At 36.6% G+C, this 20961-nt stretch overlaps 1 protein-coding gene across 1 annotated transcript; it reads right to left on the bottom strand.

Annotated features, from left to right (window-relative positions):
- Positions 1-1412: 1412 nt before the first annotated feature.
- On the bottom strand, positions 1413-12642 carry Nmbr (neuromedin B receptor). Its single transcript, XM_008829830.1, has 3 exons — positions 12127-12642; positions 5385-5733; positions 1413-2305 (listed from the first exon to the last, which is right to left on the bottom strand). Exons 1-3 carry the CDS (start codon positions 12582-12584, stop codon positions 1904-1906), a joined length of 1209 nt encoding a protein of 402 aa, XP_008828052.1. The 5' UTR covers positions 12585-12642; the 3' UTR covers positions 1413-1903.
- Positions 12643-20961: the final 8319 nt, after the last annotated feature.

Genomic DNA, 20961 nt, shown 5'->3' with positions numbered 1-20961 from the left:
TGAGTCTTCTGCAAGCACAGCCAGCGCCCTTAACCACTGAGCCATCTCTCCAGCCCTACCATTGTTGTTCTTGATGATGATTACTTTTTCTTTTGCTATAAATTTTCTAATTTCCTAATAAAACTTTAAAAAATAAAATCAAATGTGTTAATTTTATTCGTGTGATTTCTTGTTGGTCTACACCTTGCCTAAAGGTTAAAAGCAGCCATAGAAAGTCACAATTGAATGGCAGTGGGGCAGAGGAGTACACACCCCATTATATAGTATCTGATTTTGTATCTTAATTTTTCCACATGGCAGAATAAACTTCTCTAAATTACTGAATAGAGTGGAGCTTCAATTTTCTAAACTATAGATTAAGACCTACCTCACAGGTGAATTTTCCATGAAGTTACTGAAGGTTAAAGTTCATGTTTGACCCTGTACTAACATGACTAAATGTACGCATTTAATTTGTAAAATTGTGTACTCTTTTGAACAAAAATTTCTGCTGATTTGGTCCTTCCTTTATCCATCCTAGTGATTATATTAAGGAAGAAATCTTAAATTACGTGCAAAGCTTTGGTAATATACCTACAGCACAGGAAGCACTTGGTTAGTTTTCATTGTCTTTCAGATTGTCAGATACCATAGGCAATGTGCTTATGTTTATTTTTTCACCTGCTATATGCAACTGATTCTTTAATAGCTTCAATAGTGTGGGTTAGAGATATTTAAAGAAAAGCTTAACACACTAACAATGTCATCTTAACATGTTTGGGAAGAAGAAATTATATGAAAAAAGAACTCAAGTATTAAACAGTTGGTGCATGCTTAAGAAGGAGGTAGATTTTAGGATTTAATAAAGACAATGTTACTAATTTGCTGGAAATTATCAAGGCATTTATTTAGAGAGAACTGTGCTATCATGCTGAGAAAAACTGCCTGAGATCCCACACACCTCAGTCAGCAGAATAAATGAGGACTCACTAGAATTATACAAATCTTGTTATCTACACAGAAGCAACCAAATTGTCAAGGATTTAACAATGTACACAAAATGAGCATGCAAATTTGTGAGTCACAGTTTTGGAATTTGGAACATTTCATATTTATTTGGCACTTCTAAGGTAAATCCCATTTACATCATATCTATTTACAATTCACAATAAAAGCCATCAAACTTTTCAAGAATATAACTCATGGTTACAGACATAAGCATTTCTATAAATTATAATTTCTTACATAAGAACCAGAATAAATATTACTGAATTATGATTAGCTACATTGTTTTAAATTTTTTGAGTGCAGATATATACATATTATGAATGAAAGTGACTCAGCAGGAAGTTATACTTTTATTTCAAATAAGACTTTGATATTATCTCTCACTGAATTACTGTGGCAATATGAAAATGTATTTTATGCTCTAATATAAAAGAAATTTAAGGTAAATATAATAGTTTTTGTAACACCACCTTAAATACTGGGGGAATATTGATTTATGTACATCATTTTCTAAATCAATTTATTTTTCTTATTTTATGTATATGAGTGTTTTGCCTGCACGTTAAGTGCCTCTATGTCATGCTGTGCCCACAGAGACCAGAAAAGGAGGTCAGGTATCCTGGAACTGCTGTTTTCCGTCATTGTTAGTGCTCTCAACCACTGAGCCATGTCTGCAGACTCATTTTCTACACATTTTAGAACGAGATATATTTGTGTGTATAGTATAGGTGTGCATATTGTAATTTAAGGTTCTATTCAGAGAAAAATGTCTTGCCTTTTCTGAGTCAGTCATGAAGTTGTCTGATGAATTAGCTAAGCAACAGTAAGAATGTGGAAATTATTTAGTTCTGCTCTGCACAATAAGAATAGAAAAGTTTTTAAGGTCTCTTCCAAGAGTGAGTTGAATGGCCTCCAGTCACAGAGCTATTTCCTGCTTCGTGCTGTGTCCATTTAGCAGAACAGAATTGGTCACCACGTTCTTAGTGTTGCTTTTCAGAGAAGTCATTCTCACTGCTGAAGAGCTGAGCAGGTAGCTGGTTGATCTCTCGGGGTAGGACTTCCTCCCACAGCAGAGCTGGCTGTTGAAGTGCTTCCTGAAGCTCTCGCTGAGCAGGTAAAGAGCAAAGGGGTTGACACAAGAATTGCAAAAACTCAGAACCCGGGCCACTAAGGTGACAATCATGTGACCCAGAGAAGGGTCAATCTCCTTGTAGTTGAAAGATCGGTACATGTAGAGGACGTGATTGGGAAACCAGCAGAAGACGAAGCAGCCCACAAACACCAGCACGATTTTAGCCAGGCGTTTCCGTGTCTCCATCTGTGAAGAACACGTGCCCCCATTGATTAAAAAAAAACGGAGTCAGCCACAGCCAAAATTCATGCCACAAAATGAATGAATCCTTTTGCAACATGAAGACGCATCCAAAACACCTAAATTGCTTATTTTCCTAACCAAAGTGATTGCTTTAAGAGTTTGACCAAGCTGATTTTGGTCATGACACTATTTTCTTTTGGGGGGGAGGGGTGTCTTTTTGAGACAGGGTCTCCCTGTAGCCCCAGCTGTCCTGGAACTCACTATGTAGAGGAGGCTGGTCTTGAACTCACAGAGATCTGCCTGCCTCTGCCTCCCAAGTGATGGGATTAAAGTCCTGTGCCACCACGCCTGGCCCAACACTATTTTCTTTTAAAAATATTTAATATTTACACAAGATCAGATGATAAATTATAAAAATGGCTTTATATTCATGTTAAATTTGTGATAGAAATGAATGTTTTTTTTTACTTAAAGTGGCATTGTATCCAATATAACTATAAATTATTTTGTTTGTATTAAATGTACTAAATTTATGAGCCACAGAATATATATATTCAAGCTTAACTATTTTCTGAATACCAGAGTATTTTAAACAGGGAAAAACTGACTCATTGAAACAGGACGTGAGTATTTTTCACTCGTACTACACACTCACAAATAAATGAACATGAAGATTTAAACCCCTGACTCACTTAATAAATAAAATCTTCTGGGGCTAACAAGATGTCTGAGTGGGTAAAGTCACCAACCTGAGTTCAACACCCAAGACCCACATTGTAGAAGATGAGAATTGACTCTTACAAGTTGTCCTCTGACCTTCAATGTATACCACAGAATACATACACATGCACATACACACACACACACACACGCACACACATGCACATTAAATAAATAAGTATAATACTATTAGCATTATACTAGATTATACTTATAAACCAACATATTTTAGCTTATTCATAAAATACGTACTATTATAACTGTTCTGTAAAATAGTCTTCAGTGGTGTGATAAATAGAAATCAAATATAAGACATTTGATATTTTAACCTAAGAATTATTTCTAAAATCTAGAATCCAAAATTTACCACATATTTCTCAATTTTCTTAACTGTTCAAACATGACAATGTAAATGGGGAAAAATAATAGATCAAAAGACACTGACAGTGGTCCTCACAATACTTCCTGCTCAGCAAGTAGAATACTCTAGAAAAGACTGGAAAGGTTAAACGTTTAAACAAAACTGACACTGAGAACCAAATGTAATATCATGGATGTGTCTTGGTGGCGCAATTTAGACAACCCAACCATATTAAGAAGGGTGAATGTGGAACAGATTTCTCAGTAATGTCCTTTCTAGAAGGTGGAATATGGGCACAGAAGTTTCATAGCAATATGAACCTGGAGATTCATGTGCAGGCAAACTGGTGGCTTTGAGATGATGCCTTAGGTAATATCAAGTGTCAGATTATAAGAGCTAGCTAAAAATCACCAAAAAGGAAAGTCACAAAAACAAGGCAGAACCAATGGCATTTTTTAAAAGGCTCAGGAAAGGTCTGTGAGTATGAGAAGAACTTAACTTTAGGAAACTCCAAACTGAAACTCAAATATACAAATTATGATATAAGTTGAATTACGGAATTCTAAATAAAATGTATGGTTACATAAAGTAAAAGCCACAGTGAACCTATAACCTAGACATTTTACTGCAGTGATTTCAGATGCTTAGATAATAAATATACTCACTTAGCTTACAAGGGCCTGGGATATTGGCTGATTTTCTGAGGCTCTAAGGTAGATGTCAACCCTTATGCTGATATTAATTAATGGAGGCTACTCTGCAGGAAAGAAACCTTTACAGCTTCTGCTGTTGAAAAGCCCCCAAATCCCAATCTGTTACTCTGTCTATATTCTATATTCTACCACTAATTTTAATAATATCAGACTAAATTTATTTGCCTTCAAATTGGTAAAAGGCTGCCATCACCTCCCAATACTTACAGAACCCTCTAGATTTTTTTTCCTGGAATGCAGAAATATACAACTCTAAACTTCCCTTGAAGAACTCTCCGTCTCTCTCATTGTGAGTCAACACAATTAGTTTTAACTGAAATTATCATTGCATATAGTTAAAAGAAGAAAATGTGCATAGTGTACATGCCATAATGCTTTTACAATTGCAGTGTGCCAAGTATCCCAGCATCTCCCTTTGGCATCACATCCATTCTTTTTCTGCTTCTCTGCCATTCCAGAACCTCCTGTTCTGGTAGCTCATTCAAGCCACAGCCACAGATCCTAGGTAGTACTCTACATTCTTTTCCAAAGTATCTTTCTCCTTGTCACCATAGGGATAATAGGTAAAGAGATAATAATTAAACTTACACTTAAAATATGAAATTTTCTGATTAGTGATCTTGATCTTTGTATAAATATTTGCATGTAAGAAACCAAAAGGCTCCCAAGGATATTAATTTTCTTTTAATTTATCATTTGTATGTGTGCATGAATGTGTACAATGTATGTGTTTGAATGTTTGTGTGTGTGTATGTGCACATATGTATGGAGGCCAGGCATCGATGCCAAGTGTCTCGCATTATCATCATCCACCTTATCTTTTAAAACAGGTTCTCGTAGTGAACCCTGTGCTCACCGATTGCCTAGGCTGTCTGAGCAGTGACGTGCAGGGTCCTCCTGTCTGCAGACTTCATCCCTCTCCCCATTCCCAGCATTAGGGTTAAAGACCATGTCCAGCTTTTATACATTGATTCAAGAGCTCAGGTGTTCATACTGCTCTGCATGTTTTTTTACCAACTGAGCCATAGCCAGCCCAAAGATATCAATTTCTAATGATATAATTCCAGTTTTTGTCATAGGCTCCAATGTCTGATAAAGCGGATCCAAGTAGACTTTTCACATTGTGGCACAGTCACATACAAGTTCACCTAGTGAAGGCTCAAGGCTGTCATCATAATCCATGGGATGGACAGCTCATAAGATAGAACAGTCAATGATTCTAACCAACACTATATGAACACACAGAGAGAGAGAGAGAGAGAGAGAGAGAGAGAGAGAGAGAGCTTACCTGCTTTTTAGCATGTTCATTGTATTCTCCAGGAAGATTATGGGCACTTTTAATTAAGGTCTTTGCAATGTGATAATAATAAATGCTGATAATAACAAGTGGTATGAGGAAATAGACCAGAAAAATGAGCACAGAATGAATCTTTGGATGCAGTTCATCCGTTTGAGGGTATGGTATGCATGCGGTAAAACTGCTGTTATCCCAGCTACCAATACGTGCCACTTCTGAAAACACAGCTTCAGGAACTGCCAGCAACACAGAGACCACCCAAATCCCCACGGCCTTCACACAGGTCCATACTACCACCCCGGATGTCTGCATGTCCATGGGGTTCACAATGGCTCTGTACCTGGAAGGACAAGAAATCTCAAGTTACTCTCTTGGAAAGGAAAGAAAGAAGAAAAGAAGGAAACTAAGAAAACCTTATTGCCAAGAGAGGCAGAAATACTTCTTTCTTCCCTGGTCATGTCACAATGCATGGAAGATATAAATTCCCTAATATCACTGTATGTTCAGTTAATTCCATGACTTATTAGCACAGAACACTGAAGAGAGAGGAAAGCATTTTAAATTGTCAGCTCCTGAATTGTGATGGTTGGCTCTATAATGTTTTTTACTAAATAAATTCACACTACATGAATCATTTCTCATTGAATTTTATTGACTATTGGATTTTAAAATGCTTTTATTTCCACTATCTCATTATAATTTCTGTGCCTATATAATGACCATGAAATATTAGATGTGTACAAATCAGTTGAATTCTGCCCTAATACTCCATAGCTTCTGAGCCCAGGACTCTCAACTTGTTTTTTTCCTAAAGACATCAGTAAATCTTAGATGCTAATCCTGATTGGGATTTTCTCCATAATCCAGCTGAAAATAGAACAGTATCATGTCTTTATAAATCAAGGTTACTTTATGGCAAGATAACATAAAAGCCTCTTCTTCCGCCTGTAATAAACTAATGGTAATGTGTAAGTAATAACCATTGGTAAAGGACTCACGTTCTGAGACACAGTGACTTCATTCCATGGCCTACCCAGACACACACACACACACACACACACACACACACACACACACACACACAAATGAGATGAGAATAATCCAAACAAACCAAACTTGCAAATAAGTCTCAAATTATATTTGTCTTTAAAGGTATTTGAGGTTACAATATACCTAAGAGATAGATACAGTAAAAAATTATTCCAGTAAGACTACATTAAGCTATTATCAATGATATTGTTTGGAAAAGTCACTAGAGGTCTTTTTTTCCACTTGTGAAGTGAAGCTAAAAACACTTTTCACCCAATATTTGCATAATTATTGGCTAATATGGTTATCAGGTAACCGATAAGAGCAAAGAACTAAAAAGTTGATCATAAATTACTTTTATGGAGGAGGGTAAAGATAGCTGGTCATCATATATTGTCAAGAGTAACAAAGGGTATTCTGAATGTCTGTCATTCATTTAAGAAATAAAAGGCATCCACAGAGGGATATCTGGATACAAATGCTGGACCATATAGGACTTAACATATATGACAGAATATCTGAAATCTGGTGGGTGGCTATGAGGGGAGGGAAGGGGGCAGGAGTCTAGATTTGATTAAGGTGTGTTATATGAAGTGCATGAAAAATCAATAAGAAACTAGAAAAATAATAAAATATTTTTAAAAAAGAAATAAAAGGGGCTGGAGAGATGGCTCAGTGGTTAAGAACACTGTTCTTACAGAAGACCCGGGTTCGAATCCCAGCACCCACATGGCAGCTAACAACTGTCCGTAAGTCCAGTCCCAGGGGATCCAACAGCCTCTTCTAACCTACACAGGCATCGCACAACACAGGTACACTTATCTACATGCAGGCAATACACTCATACACATAAAATAAAAATAATTTTTAAAAAAGAAATAAAAGGCATATGCCCCTTTCTACCACACATCTAATAATACTTTTCCAGAGACACAGTCTTGGGTAGTTGAGACTAGTGTATTAAAACACCCTAGTCTGAGTGTCTTATGAACCCCAGAAATTCATGTTTACAGTCCAGGAAAATGGGAAATACAAAAGAAACCACAGACAAAGTCAGTGCCTGGTAAGAGTGCCATTCCCAGATGGCCCATGGACAGTGTCTTCAGGTTTCCTCTATGACTTCAACGGTCCAGTCTCATTCATAAGGGCCCTGTCCTTATGGCTTAATCACCTCCTGAAGATTCTACCACCTATTACCATTACTTTGAGGGGGACAATTTCAATTTATAAATTTTAGGATACAAACCTTCAGATCATAATCGGCACTATGACCATAAAAATGGTGGGCTTTTTTAAATAATAAAAATAATGAACCTTTCATTCTGATGGGATTATGAGCAACAAGCATAAAATTTATTTTGGAAAATCAAGAAACCTAGGAGGAAAGTAGGACAAGAGGGAGAGAGACGTTTTCAACAGGGTTAGTTCTGTATTACCTTCTGCAAGGAAGGGAGGCTACATCCCAGGAGACTCCAAATAACACAAAATTGAATGAAAAGGAAAATTCTATAAGCAAGAAATAATTGAAAATAACATTATCAAAGTGCTATCAGTACTGCAACATAGCTCACAACTGTGAAGGAAATTTATTTTTGCAAGTCCTGGGTATTAAACCTAGGGCATCATGCAAGCAAGGCAAACAGTCCACCATTGAGCGACAGCCCCAGCTGTGAAAGAATATTAATGTTGTATTTGCATCTTTGGAAGTTTATAAAGAAAAAAGTAGAGTTGTCTGGTGCATATTTAAATGGGGATGATTTATCATGGCTTCTTCAAATATTTACATAAAATGTGGAGAAAATGTTCTTCAATATAAAAACTGTTTCATCAAACACAAGTATAGAGCAGATATATGTGAAAATTTACATTATTCCCATTAAATAGTCTCAGAAAGATATCCCTAATTGAAAAATGAATGCTATAATAATCAAAAGTCAGATATAGAGTATAGTCACTACTACTATATAAAACATTCATGAATATATTTTTATGAATTCCTATTTGAATCATGCATATGATATCTGTGTACAGTTTAAATTTAATGTGAAGAGAAAATTAAATTTAATCATAATTCAAAATAAATAGAAAATCAGATTATCTTTATTTCTTGCAAAGTCATCATACCATCTGTCTCTACATTTCTTTAAGCATATCCAGTTATATTAACATTCTTTTTCTTATCACAATTTATCATACAGGGAATAAGCCACCATGGATTCCAAGTGTGAGCCATATACAACAGAAGGAAAGCTGTTGCTCATGGCTGCTTCTCTGGTACACAGTATAATGCCCAGAGCACATAGTAAGTTCACAGTAAATGGTGATTGGCCTGAATAACAAGGAGATCTCTTATTAAGATGCATTGTGGTGAATGGGGTAGGAGCTGTTAGGTAGTAGGTTGAGGGAGAAATGGTGATGACAATGTGGACAGTCATTTTTAAGGGATGGGGAATAAAGAGTATTGTTGAGTTAGTCCAACAATTGAATGATGCAGGGTCTCCCAGATGTGAACTGTGAGATTCTGCCTTTATTTTGCTAAGATTTTTCAGGTCTGCATGTAAGCTGTGCTTAGGAATACTTTTTCAAGTGGGCTGATACATCAGTAGGCATCTTTGCCTCAGGCTGCCTGCAAGCTGTCTAAAGCAGTGGGTGTGCATTCAAAACTATTTTCTGGAATCCAGACAATATCAAGTACTTAGAGAATCAGATTCCCTCTCTTATGTCATCTTGAAGACATTATCCTTATTTTGCAAATTAGGTAAACGCTGCCTTAGGAGCATAAGTTTTGTATTATTTTATCATCCTCCACTAGGCAAAATATTTGTATGTAAGGGCTGAAGCAAGGACCCAGCTTCCATAAAGTTCAGTCTGGTGCACACCCTCCTTACTTACAGTATGTCCCACAAGTAGATGAAAAGGCATCAAAAGTTTTACAGCAATATCTGAACCGTGGAAACAGTATTACAAGAATAATAGAGTGCCTTTTAAGTCAGTCTATGATGTTCCTTCCAAGAAGAAAAAGTGAAGTGGTCTAGAAGGATCAAAAAAATCAATGAGTAAAAGATGTATGATTGATTGCAGTTAAATATAACACTCTCTCTTTAACACTAAACTGGTGAGTTATATGCAAAAATTGCAACTCATTCAGTGACTATGTTTCTGTAAAAGCAACAACTGGGTGCTTATTATAAACAAAAAAAAATCACAAATTTTCCTTTTGAACTGACAAGCACAGTGCTTTCAAGGAAAAAAGAATGTTTTTGTGAAAGCATGGGTTATCTTTTTTTTTTTTTTTTGTTTTTTTTTAAACTCTTACAAACACTTTATTGAGAATTTAATACAGGCATATAAGGTGTTTTGATCAAATCTATGCCCATTCCCTCCCCTCCAACATTCCCCCCTCTGAAGAGGTAACCCTAAAATCTTTTAAGGATTAAAATCTTTTAAGCTCCCAAATACTTTTGACATTTTGACATTTTTGGCCTTTGGAACAGAATGTGTTGCTAACAGGCCCAGGGACATTTTGACTTTTAGTCCAGAAACTGGCTACATTTCTTTGGGGTATTTTTACTCTACCTGCCTAGCCAATTCCAAACTCTTATTCTTATCATGCCATCCACGGAAGGGGTTACCCAAATTGTGAATAGGGAATAGGGATGCAGACTGCTCTGGCTTCTTCCATGCTGAACAGGGACGCGGGGTGAGGCAATTGGAGTACCCCTTCAGTGGGTCTGTCTAAAAGCCCCCCAAATTGCATAGCTCTTGCCTCTAAGGGGAAAAGAAAGTTCTTGAATCATGAATAGGAGATGTGAAGGAGAAGTAAAGGCAAGAGTAATTAGCATTACAAGTTCTAGACAGGAAACTAGAAAAAAGTCAGAACAGGGAAATTTTCAAATATTCATGGGTTATCTTATATTTTTAAATTTCATTTCCCTACCCTTGTTTTCCTCCCTTTTTATCCCTGCTATATGCTGTTTGCATCTTTATATTTCAGCTTCCTTAATTGGAACAAATTAAAAACAACAAGCATAGCCAATAGTTCAGAGAGGCAGTCCACCAGTCTTCATCACTATGAATGGAGTATCATGCTGCATCCACAGAGGCTGTAGTGTGCACATGGAACCATAAAAGGTCCTAAATATAGGAGGAACTTCAGTTTCTTGACTTTGGTCAGGGAAAATTTGTCTTAGTGACAATAGATTGGAAAAAACTTTGAAATGAATTCAAGCTCCAGGTCTTGCTACTCTGTCATGATTTAAAAAATAAAAGTATAGTGACATCAGTTACATCTATTGTGCTTTATTCTAATTAAGCTGATTTCTTTCACAGTCTGATTAACATTGGTCCCTTAACATGGCCAGCTAAGTTCAAAGTCACATTTTAGTTTTGGAATTTAAAGAAACTTTTTAAAAGATAAAAGAAACTGTGCCATAAAGACAAATTAGGATTTATTACTTATTTAAAAAATACTGCTCAGTTTTCTAAGACTTGTGTTTTTAGATAGCATGTTACATAAACTAAATTTTCACTTTAAAAATAAAGACTCAGCTGTCCAATGAGCACTCTTACCTTCAATAAACATTGACTTGTCAATGCCAAATTAGTATAAGGGCATTATGGCAAATTCAGATCCAGACTCATTTCTCATTAACAATTTAACCTGCAAACTAATAAGGAGAATGAACACCACCTTTATATCCGAGATAAACTGTTTAGCTAAATAGCTGCAGTCAGTCCTTCATTCCCAGGGAAGTGAGATCCAGTTCCATGTAATGAGTTTTACACTTTACTACCCCCACCCACAAAGACATGCTATTCTGCAGAAAGACCCTAAAACATGATGCAGACAGCCTGAGATAGCAGCCCTGGCCCCACCAGAAGGCTTGGATCTTCCTCCCAGCAATTCCAGGAAGACCTACATTCTCCCAGCTTCAGTATCCACACATGCAGAATGACAAATTGAAACAATTCATCTGCCAGGTAGAATAAAGAACACTTCATACTGTTAGATTATGTGAAATACAGATTTGCTCCTAAAGGCTATGCTTGTAACATTGTTTCAAGACACTAAAATTTAGCACTATCTGTGAAAAACCATCACTTGATTTCAGCAAGAAGAACTTAAGAAGGTCTTAAACAAGAACATGTCAAAGTCATCTTTCTGAAGGCCATTTATTATCGATCTTTTTCACTTAAACAGTATTCAGTTCATATCATAAACAACGCACAATCTAAATTAAACATTTTTTTTTATATTGAAGTTGGGATTCTAACATACCAGAGTGTCATCCTGGTGAACCAGGAAAGTAGATGTTAAGGTTTAGGCATGCTCACAAAATGTCCCAGAAGTTGATGAAACTTTTATATGTTTAAGCTACAGCCCTTCTTTGAAATGCATAAGATTTCCAACGTGTGTATGAGAACGGAAGCACTGGGACATGCAGGTTTGAAGTTAGTGCGATTTAAACTAGTTTTTGAAATGGTTTCCTGTATGCCTTCAACATTCACACCTCAATCTCTTTTGATTTGATTTACTCTGCTTTCCTCATAGCCTCACATAGACACGGTTTCTTTTTCTCCCCCTCTGTTCCCACTCTTTCTAACATCCAAACCATCTCTGGTGCACTCCAGTGTCTATGCATCGGAACTCCCTGCCCCTGTCCAGCACTTTTCCAGGCCATCCCTTTGCTACCTGCGCTCTTACCTGTCGGCGCTGAGGGCAGTGAGAGTGAACACAGACACCCCCACCGAGGTGAGCTGGATGGCTGGAATGAGTTTGCAGCCCAAACTACCGAACATCCACTCATCAAAGAAGTAGCGTGAGGCATCCACCGGGACACAGGTGAGCAACAGCAGCAGGTCTCCTGCCGCCAGGTTAGAGATGAAGATGTTGGGGACGCTCCTCATGGCGCTGTTGGTGAGGAAAATCTTTACCAGCATGATGTTGCCCAGCAAGCCCACCGTGATGATGAGCAGGTAGAGGGACGGGATCACACAGCGGATCACCAACTCCGCGGTGGTCCGGTCCGAGCTGGGCAGGAAATCCTTCTCCCACACGTCCGGAACAAACTCGCTCTCATTCGCTTCCGTGAGCAGGGAGAGGTTAGACAGAGACCTGTGGGGCATGGTCTCCTTTCCTAGAGAATCCACTAGAGTTTTCATGCGCTCCGGTGTCTTGAAAAGTGCAGTGTGCAGGACTTAGGTTTAAATAGATTTCCCTCTCATGCGCGCTGACAAGTTTGGGGCTCTCAGGGACCTTGGCACCCTGCCGCGTCCCGCAGTGAAGTCTGTTGCTTAGCTCTGAGCTTCACCTTTTTGAAGGGGCTGTTGGAAATTTAAATTCAAACAAAACGCAAAACAGGAGTCTTTTTTCCGCCTTCAGTCCTTTGTTCCCGCCTATAGCAAGCGGGAGAACAAAGGTCCGTTCCTCAGGGACTGATAGAGGTACCTGCCACCCTGGTCCACTCAAGGAAAGGAAATCATCCAGGAGCTGTCCAGTCGGCTGCAGCTAAAGCGCTGGAACTAGCGAGGGGCCTTTTGTGTTCACCCACAGCTTGCCTCTTGTTCCCGCAGTTCCTGTTGTATTGTGTGGATTTAAAAGGGAACTGAGTCCTTTTTTATACTGCGTCCCCATATACATCCATCCTTACCCGCCTCCGAGCAGGAGGAGCCCACGCAGGAAGTTTGTGAGTCTCTGAAGATGGAGAGCTGAGCTGGCAAGTCCCCAATGCTGAAACACTGAATTTAGCAAGCCGGCCATGGACAACGGATGAAATCAATGAGTGAGCTCCTCTCCACACCATTCTATCATCTATGCCCACAGATGGAAACTCTTTCCTACAGTTGACGAACCTTTACATTTGTTTGGGGATAAAGTGTGCATAAAGTACTCATTTCTTAAATGTATCCCTCAACGTATCAGAACAAGCAGTTCAATAGGAAGCTCTTCTCTGCTCGTTTTCATCTTAGTTTGCTGTGTCTTGAGGATGCACGAATAGAATTGTTCACTATATATGTTCATCTAACTCCTTCCCTCCTTATCTCTGCCAGGTCTACAGAGGCTTTTTGAGAAGAGGAATTCTTTTGTCATCCTTTTTTTATAAATAGACGACTGTTATCTATTCATTCTCATGTTGACTGTCATTTGGATGTTTCACAACTTTATACATCTTAAATGAAGTTTCTAAGAGCATTCTTGCACATGACTTCTGTGCACACATTTGAATAAATTCCAGGCATGAATTTGCTAGTCTCAGACCTTATGTTCACAAGTAGTAGAACTGAAAGTTTTTCAGTATGAATTACTAACTTTTTTTTCTTTTGTAGCTGGCAAGATATTATCTGTGGGCATTGCATGACATGAGTGCACTTACCTACATGCAGGCAATACATACATGCACATGAAATAAAAATAATAAGTAATTTTTTAAAAAAAAAAAAGAAGAAGAAGAAATGAATGTGGCGGGGGGAGAAATGGCTCAGCAGTTAAGAGCACTGGCTGTTCTTGTAAGAGGGTCTGAGTTCAGCTCCCAGAACCCACATGGCAGCTAACAACTGTTCATAACTCCAGTTCCAGGGACTCCAACACTCTTCTGACCTCCGTGGGCATTGCATGACACAGGTGCACTTGCATGCATGCAGGCAATACACTCATATACATAAAATAAAATAAAAATAACTAAAATATTTAGAAATGATAAATATATTTATGCCTATAGCTGAGTAATACCACTCAGACATACAGACACGATTAAAATCTGGTATGTTTTTACTAGGCAAGATATCATACATTGCCCTGGGTGGCCTTGAATTATTGGCCTCAAGTAATTTTCTTACTTCAGTCCCAAGTATGTAGGACTACAAGAAAAAAAAAAACCTGCACGAAAGTTGACAACTAATAATTTGTCACTAGGAATAACATAATTTCCCAAAATCACCACCACAATCCACAAGTTTAAAAAAAATTTTCAGGGCAAGTGAGATGGTTCAGCAGTAAAAACACTTTCAGTGTAAGCCTGAGGACCTGTGTGCAATCCCAGAACCCACATAAACTGTGGAAGGAGAGAAGCAACTCCACATTGCTGTCCTCTGACCTCCACATGCACATCATGACACACGTGCACCCCACACACACATACACATGAAAAATACACTTAAAAAAAAACACTGTTCAGATATGGTGGCCTTGGAGTCGGACAAACAGCTCTGTGGTCATTGGGGAAAACATTTGTCTAAATTTTGTTATTAAAGAATAAAATTACACAGAAATTGGAAGTCAGACAAGGATCACCTTCAGTGATCTAGCTATGAGCTGATAAAATGTGCACACATGCAAAGCCATTTGCCTTTTAAGCAACTTTTTCAGATATCACCTATTATGTTTCATTACCTAATAGCTGAGTTAGGAAAGGTGGGTATTTGCCTTGTAATCAATGCTGTTCTAACTCATCAAGCTTTATTGTACTATTGAATTTCACTACTTAAAATAATCCACTACAGAGTTAAGACTGGATAAGTGGAATTTTCATGTATATTTCTTGAATATATGAATATTCTGTTTATTTCTGTGTATGTTAGATACATATCAAGATAACTAATATTATGTATAATTTGAGATGTCTCTAAAATTTTTAACATTTATTTTTATTTTATATGTATGTGTGTTGGTCTGCATGTATGCATACGTACCACGTGCACGCCTGGTGCCCAAGGAGGCCAGAAGAGGGCATTCGATCCCCTGGAACAAAAGTTACAGATGATTGTGAGCTGCTGTGTATGGTGGGAACCAAACCCAGATCCTCTGCAAAAGCACTACATGCTGTTAGCTACTGAGCCATCTCTCCAGCCTCTGTCAATGTTAAGTTTTTTGTTTTACCATTCATTCTCATTATAAAATCTAAATTATGAAAGGTCTAAAACTTTCAAGCTGAAACTACCCCTATCTTGATGTCTTTATTATGAAACTATATGGAAAGGTAAACTACTTTGTAAATTTCTATAGTCTCCTCTGATTGTCAAACAAACATAACCATTTATATGAGAAAAGTGTTTACTCCAAAAGTTATGTTAGCAAAAATCCAATGGTATAAATAAGGCTTTGTAATAAATTTTCTTCCATTTTGAGTAAATCTATATCTATTTACTTAAAGGTTAAAGTGCATGGTAATGGAGATGATAGACTATATATTAATAATGATGACCCGATTATGAAATTTTATAGTTATTATTATGTAACAATTACATAGATACATCACAAACTTTCATAAAGAACATAGCTGTTATCTCACATTTCAATACACACCAGAAATAGTTGAGATTCACACCTCACTAATATCTATAAATATTCTTTACAGTAAATATTTAAATCCTGATGTTACATGAGACAAATAAGTGACTGATGTGAGATAACTTGCTTAATCCTGAAAGCAACTCAGTGAAACTGTTTTGAAGCTTAGTGTATATGAAATTCAGAATCCATTTTATCTTTTTCCTAGACAAAAAATATGCAAGAAAAAGGGTGTGGGAGATTGCTCAGTGATAGAGTACTTACTATGTAATGATGAGGACCTGAGTTTAGATCCCTAACACTCACATTAAAACCTGGCATGATGGTACACATCTGTGACCTGGCACTGGGGTGGCAGAGATAGGCAGATCCTGGGGCTCACTGGACAGACAGTTTAGTCAAAACAGTTCAGTGAGAGATTCTGTCTCAAAAATAAGGTGGAGAGTGATAGAGAAAGATACCTAAAGTTGACCTTTGCATTCACATGTGCACACACAAATGAACACAAATCCCCCACATGCATACATACACACATCACACACACACACACACACACACACACATAAACACAAGTAAAGAATAAAAGTAAAAAATATAAAATGCATAAATAAATGTTATCCCTCTATAATTAAAGAGTGGACATTTAATTCTGAGCTACTGAATACCCTTGAAGCATACATTATGGAATTTATTTCCATAATATTAAACTATGAAGCACTATATCCTTATTGTTTTAATTTTTAAGTGAATTGGCATTATTTATTATTTGCAGGATTTTTGTGTAATTTCATTATTTTCAACATGCAAGTTTGGCTTAATTTTTTTCTTGATGATCATCATGACACGAATAAGAGGGCTTAAGAATTTGCCTATTTACATTCAGACAAGAATGACCAGCAAAAGGTTAACTAATACCTCTCCCTTTGGAGATACAATGTCTGGTGCTGACACCCGAGTTTCAAGGAGTAAAGTCTCTGGAGGACTCCAGGAACAGAGGAAGGCAGATAAAGGGTGAGATAACTGTTAGCTGTTTCATCAAAATGCCAACTGGAGAAGTTTTAAATACATTTTGTTATTTTCTTCTCAACTCCTGTTCCTTCTTTTCTGTAGGTTGATGGATTGTTCTCCCATCAAGCAAGATGAACACAGGGCATGTATAGGAATGATGACAGTGCGGGCCCCACTAAATCAAAATGGTGTCTAATAGCGAAGATCTTGAAGAAGCGAATAGATTATAGAATGAGCCACATGAAATAAAGGTTACACAGAGATTGAATTATCTTTGAGAAAACATTTCTTCATTTTCTTTGGGAACAGTAAAATATGATGTGGATATTTTACTGTTTAAAGTCCTTTTGTGTGTATTATCTCAGTTGACTCATAAATAGAAACCCATTAGTTTAAGAACTAGAATTACCACTGGTTCTAGAAGACAAATGTTAAAAATAGAATTGCAGGCCATATTTGTGTCTTCCAGTGGATTGTTTTAATTTTTAAACTATGATAATTCTTCAATAAGTGTATGGGAACTATATGAAATTTATACTGATCTCATAATCTTTGCCTCTCCCTAGGTATTTCCTTTCAGTATATTGCAAAAGAGAAGTCAAATATACTTGACATTTTATAGATTTCCCTTTAAGATCATGGGAAAGATAAATATATCTACAATTATCATTGCTATTCAATAAAATAGAGACTAGTGTAACCAATGCTACAATAACAGAAAAGGAAATGAAACATAGGTTGAAGAAAGGATAAAATAATAAAAGTTGTAAAAATGCTAAAAACAGGCGAGTGCCTGGATCTGGCCTGCACATGGTGTAGATGGAATCCCACTGAAATGGGCCAACAGCCCATGGAAAATAAGGATATATAAGGATATACAAGCCAGGAGGCCCCTCTCTCACCATTTTCTGCAGCTGTTGGGAAGTCACAGGATTTATATTTGTGTGTGGACTTTCCAGCACAGCCATAAAGGGGGTCACCCACTCTTGCTAAATAAATCCCCACCCTATGCTCTATTAAAAAAAAAGAAAATTATTTTAGAAAAAAAAGTAACAGAGGACATGGACAAATGGGGGGTGGAGTATGGAGGTGAGGGTGTGTCTGAGAGGAAATGGGGGAGGGGAATTTGAATATGGTCAAAATACATTGTATGAAATTATCAAAGAAAAAATATTTTTAATTAAAAAATGCCAAAATCATAATGAATTGGCAGAAGTTAAAATCAATGGAAAATAATAAATAGTTCGAAGGCAGTGTGTCTATAAAGAAATATACAAAAAAGCTGGATGTGGTGGCACACACTTTTAATCCCAGCCCCTCAAGAGGCAGAAGCAGGCAGATCTCTGTGAGATTAAAGCCAACCTGGTCTATGTAGCTAGTTCCAGGTGAGATGGGGTTAGAAAGAGACCCTGTCTCAAAAAAAGAAAAAAAAAAAGAAAAAGAAAAAACTGTGTTGCAACAAAGTGACACTGAAAAATCTAATTACTTAATAGGTGATACTAGGAAAGACAGTTTACATGGCAGAAGTAAAGCTCAGTATCTATGTAGAGTTAAATATGTTAGAATTACAGTGCATTGAAAGGTCTCAGCATAAAAAGTAGTCTGGGAAAGATTATAAAGTCAAGAGTACATTTGGGACCAAGAGAGAACAGAGCGTTTTCTACTTAATCAAGTCTTGTGAAAGAACTGCCCAAAAGGAGCAAGAAAACAAGAGGTGTGTGTCAACTGGTAATTTAAATATGTATGCAAATTTGAACGTAACTTTAAGAGTGTAAAATCCCTTTTAACATCCAGATCATCTGGTATATTACCCAGAGAAGTAGTGTGTCCATAGTTCAGATAAAACAATGACAGATTAAAGGCTTTTGTGTTCTTGCTTTCCAACCAGAAAACTATAACAGTAACTAAAACTCACCTCATTGAATTTCAACCAATAATGATGAAGATGTTATACTAATAGATGAACAATAGACAGGAACATTAGAAATATGAATGACTTGCATTTAAAGTGTTCAGAAAAGGAAAACATTCACATCTTAAGGAAAGACATATAAAAAGGAAAAAGATATATATTGAATTTCTGCAGAAGGATAATGGTATCTGTGATGAAATATAAACTTTACACAATTAACAGCAGATAAAATATCACAAAAGAAAAACATACTGAATTTGAATGTAGTAATATATGCTACTTAAAATGAAATACAGAAAATCTAAGAGTATCAATGTACTATTGAAATTTAATTAGCCTAATATCACTTTAATTGGATCTGAGAAAGATGAAAGAAAAAGAAACAAAAGAAAAATTCATAATGAAATTCTCATCCAGCTGCTTTTATATATTTATTAAAATCTTAAGGTCTCCATAATACAAGAAACTCAACAAATTCCATGTAGAAGAAATACGAAGAAATTTTTATCAAAGTATGAAATTATGGGTTTTCTCACTAAGATAAGTAAGACAAAAAGATGTCCCTCCTTTCATTATTCCTTCTCAGAACGGCACTATAAGCCCTCAACAATGCAATAAGATAAGAAAAGAAAATGAGGCAAACTGGGAAGTAAGAAATAAAATTTCTTTTGTTCACAGATGACATAGTCCTCTGTGTAGAAAATCTTGGCCAGGAAAGCAACAAAAAAAATGTTTCTTGCAAATACTAAGCAATTATAATAACTTTTCAAAATTTAAAGTGAATGCACAGGTATCAATTGCTTTCTTATATATTACCAATGAGTGAGTGGATTTTAAATTAAAAACATTAAAATACTTGTATTGAAATACTTAGATAAAATTAACCAAAAATATACAAGGTTTATGTGAGGAAAACTGCAAAAATCTAGCCAATGAAATCAGAGAATTAAATGAATGGATAGAATATTCCATATTTATGAACAAGATGAAATATTAAGATGTGCATTTTCCATACCTTGATCTATAGATTCAATGCAATTCCAATCAGTGTCCCAACTATGGTAATATGTGGGTATCAACAAAATGATAATAAGGTTTCTAAGGAGATGCAGAAGACCTAGAACAGTGAAAGCAATATTGGAGGAAAAGGACAAAATCAGAGGACAGACTTTACCTAAAAAGACATACTACAAATCTATAGCAATGAAATAGTGTGATGATGGTGATGGTAAAAGAATGGAAAATATGTCATGAAACAAAATATAGACTCTGAAAATTCACAGAAATGTCAGCTGTTCCTTGACAAATTAATAAAGGCAATACAAAAAAAGCAAAAAAGCATTTTCAGCACATGGTATTGAAAAAACTGCCTATCCAAATAAAAAGTTTCATTGTTATCATCATCATCATCATCATCATCATCATCATCATCTATACATAAATCTTACACTAAACACAAAAAGTAACTCATAGACCTGAATGTAAAACATAAAACCCCTAGATGATCACATAGGAGAAAACCTGGATGACATGGGTGGGTATGGCAATGAATTCTTAAATATAATGCCACAAGCATAAGGTATGAAGAAATAAATCAAAATATAAAGCTTCGTTACAAAAGCTACTGTCAAGAGAATGCAAAGAAAGGCAACAAACAGATCTATGATCTAAAATATGCGAATTACAATGAACTATTGCAATTACATATCTAAAAGACAGAAAAATTCTTAAAACTCAACATTAAGAAACAACTATCCTGAGTAACAGGCTAGCAGGGATTATAGGGAGACCCTACCTCAAAAAGACCCAACAAAAAACAGAGTCAAAGGCCTTATACCTCAAGTCAAACGAGACACACATATCTCCAGAACTCACTGGCCACCAAGTCAATCTCATCTGTGAGTACAAGGTTTAGTGAGATATCTATCAAAATAAAATATAGTGGAAAGTGATAAAGGAGGACATCCAAGGTTGACCTCTGGCCTCCACATGCACATCCACCGACATGCATAAACACACACACACACACACACACACACACACACACCACAGATTTTTTAAATAAAAATTAAAGGCATAGATTTCCATACAATTTTAAGTTTCTAAATTGCAACTAAAGTAAAAAATATGGAACTGGAGAGATGGCCCAGAGGTTAAGAGCACTAGCTGCTCCTGCAGAGGACCAGAGTTGGATTCCCAGCATCCACATGGTGGCTAACAACCATCAGTAACTCCAGTCCAGGTGATCTGATGACCTCTTTTGACCTCTGCAGGCATCGCACAACACAGGTGCATTTACATACATGCAGGCAATACACTCATACATATAAAAT

Source organism: Nannospalax galili, unplaced genomic scaffold (genome assembly GCF_000622305.1).
Source record: "Nannospalax galili isolate Female #2095 unplaced genomic scaffold, S.galili_v1.0 scaffold154, whole genome shotgun sequence".
Lineage (NCBI taxonomy): Eukaryota > Metazoa > Chordata > Mammalia > Rodentia > Spalacidae > Nannospalax > Nannospalax galili.
This window is presented reverse-complemented; position numbering and strand designations above follow the sequence as displayed.

What these genes read in the sequence shown, in the direction of transcription:
- Nmbr (XM_008829830.1), bottom strand. Translation starts at nt 12,584, where the DNA reads ATGAAAACTCTAGTGGATTCTCTAGGAAAGGAGACCATGCCCCACAGG. An exon ending in ACTGCCCTCAGCGCCGACAG is followed by an intron (nt 5,734 to 12,126) that starts GTAAGAGCGCAG and finishes TTGTCCTTCCAG; the next exon opens with GTACAGAGCCATTGTGAACC. An exon ending in ATGAACATGCTAAAAAGCAG is followed by an intron (nt 2,306 to 5,384) that starts GTAAGCTCTCTC and finishes TGTTCTTCACAG; the next exon opens with ATGGAGACACGGAAACGCCT.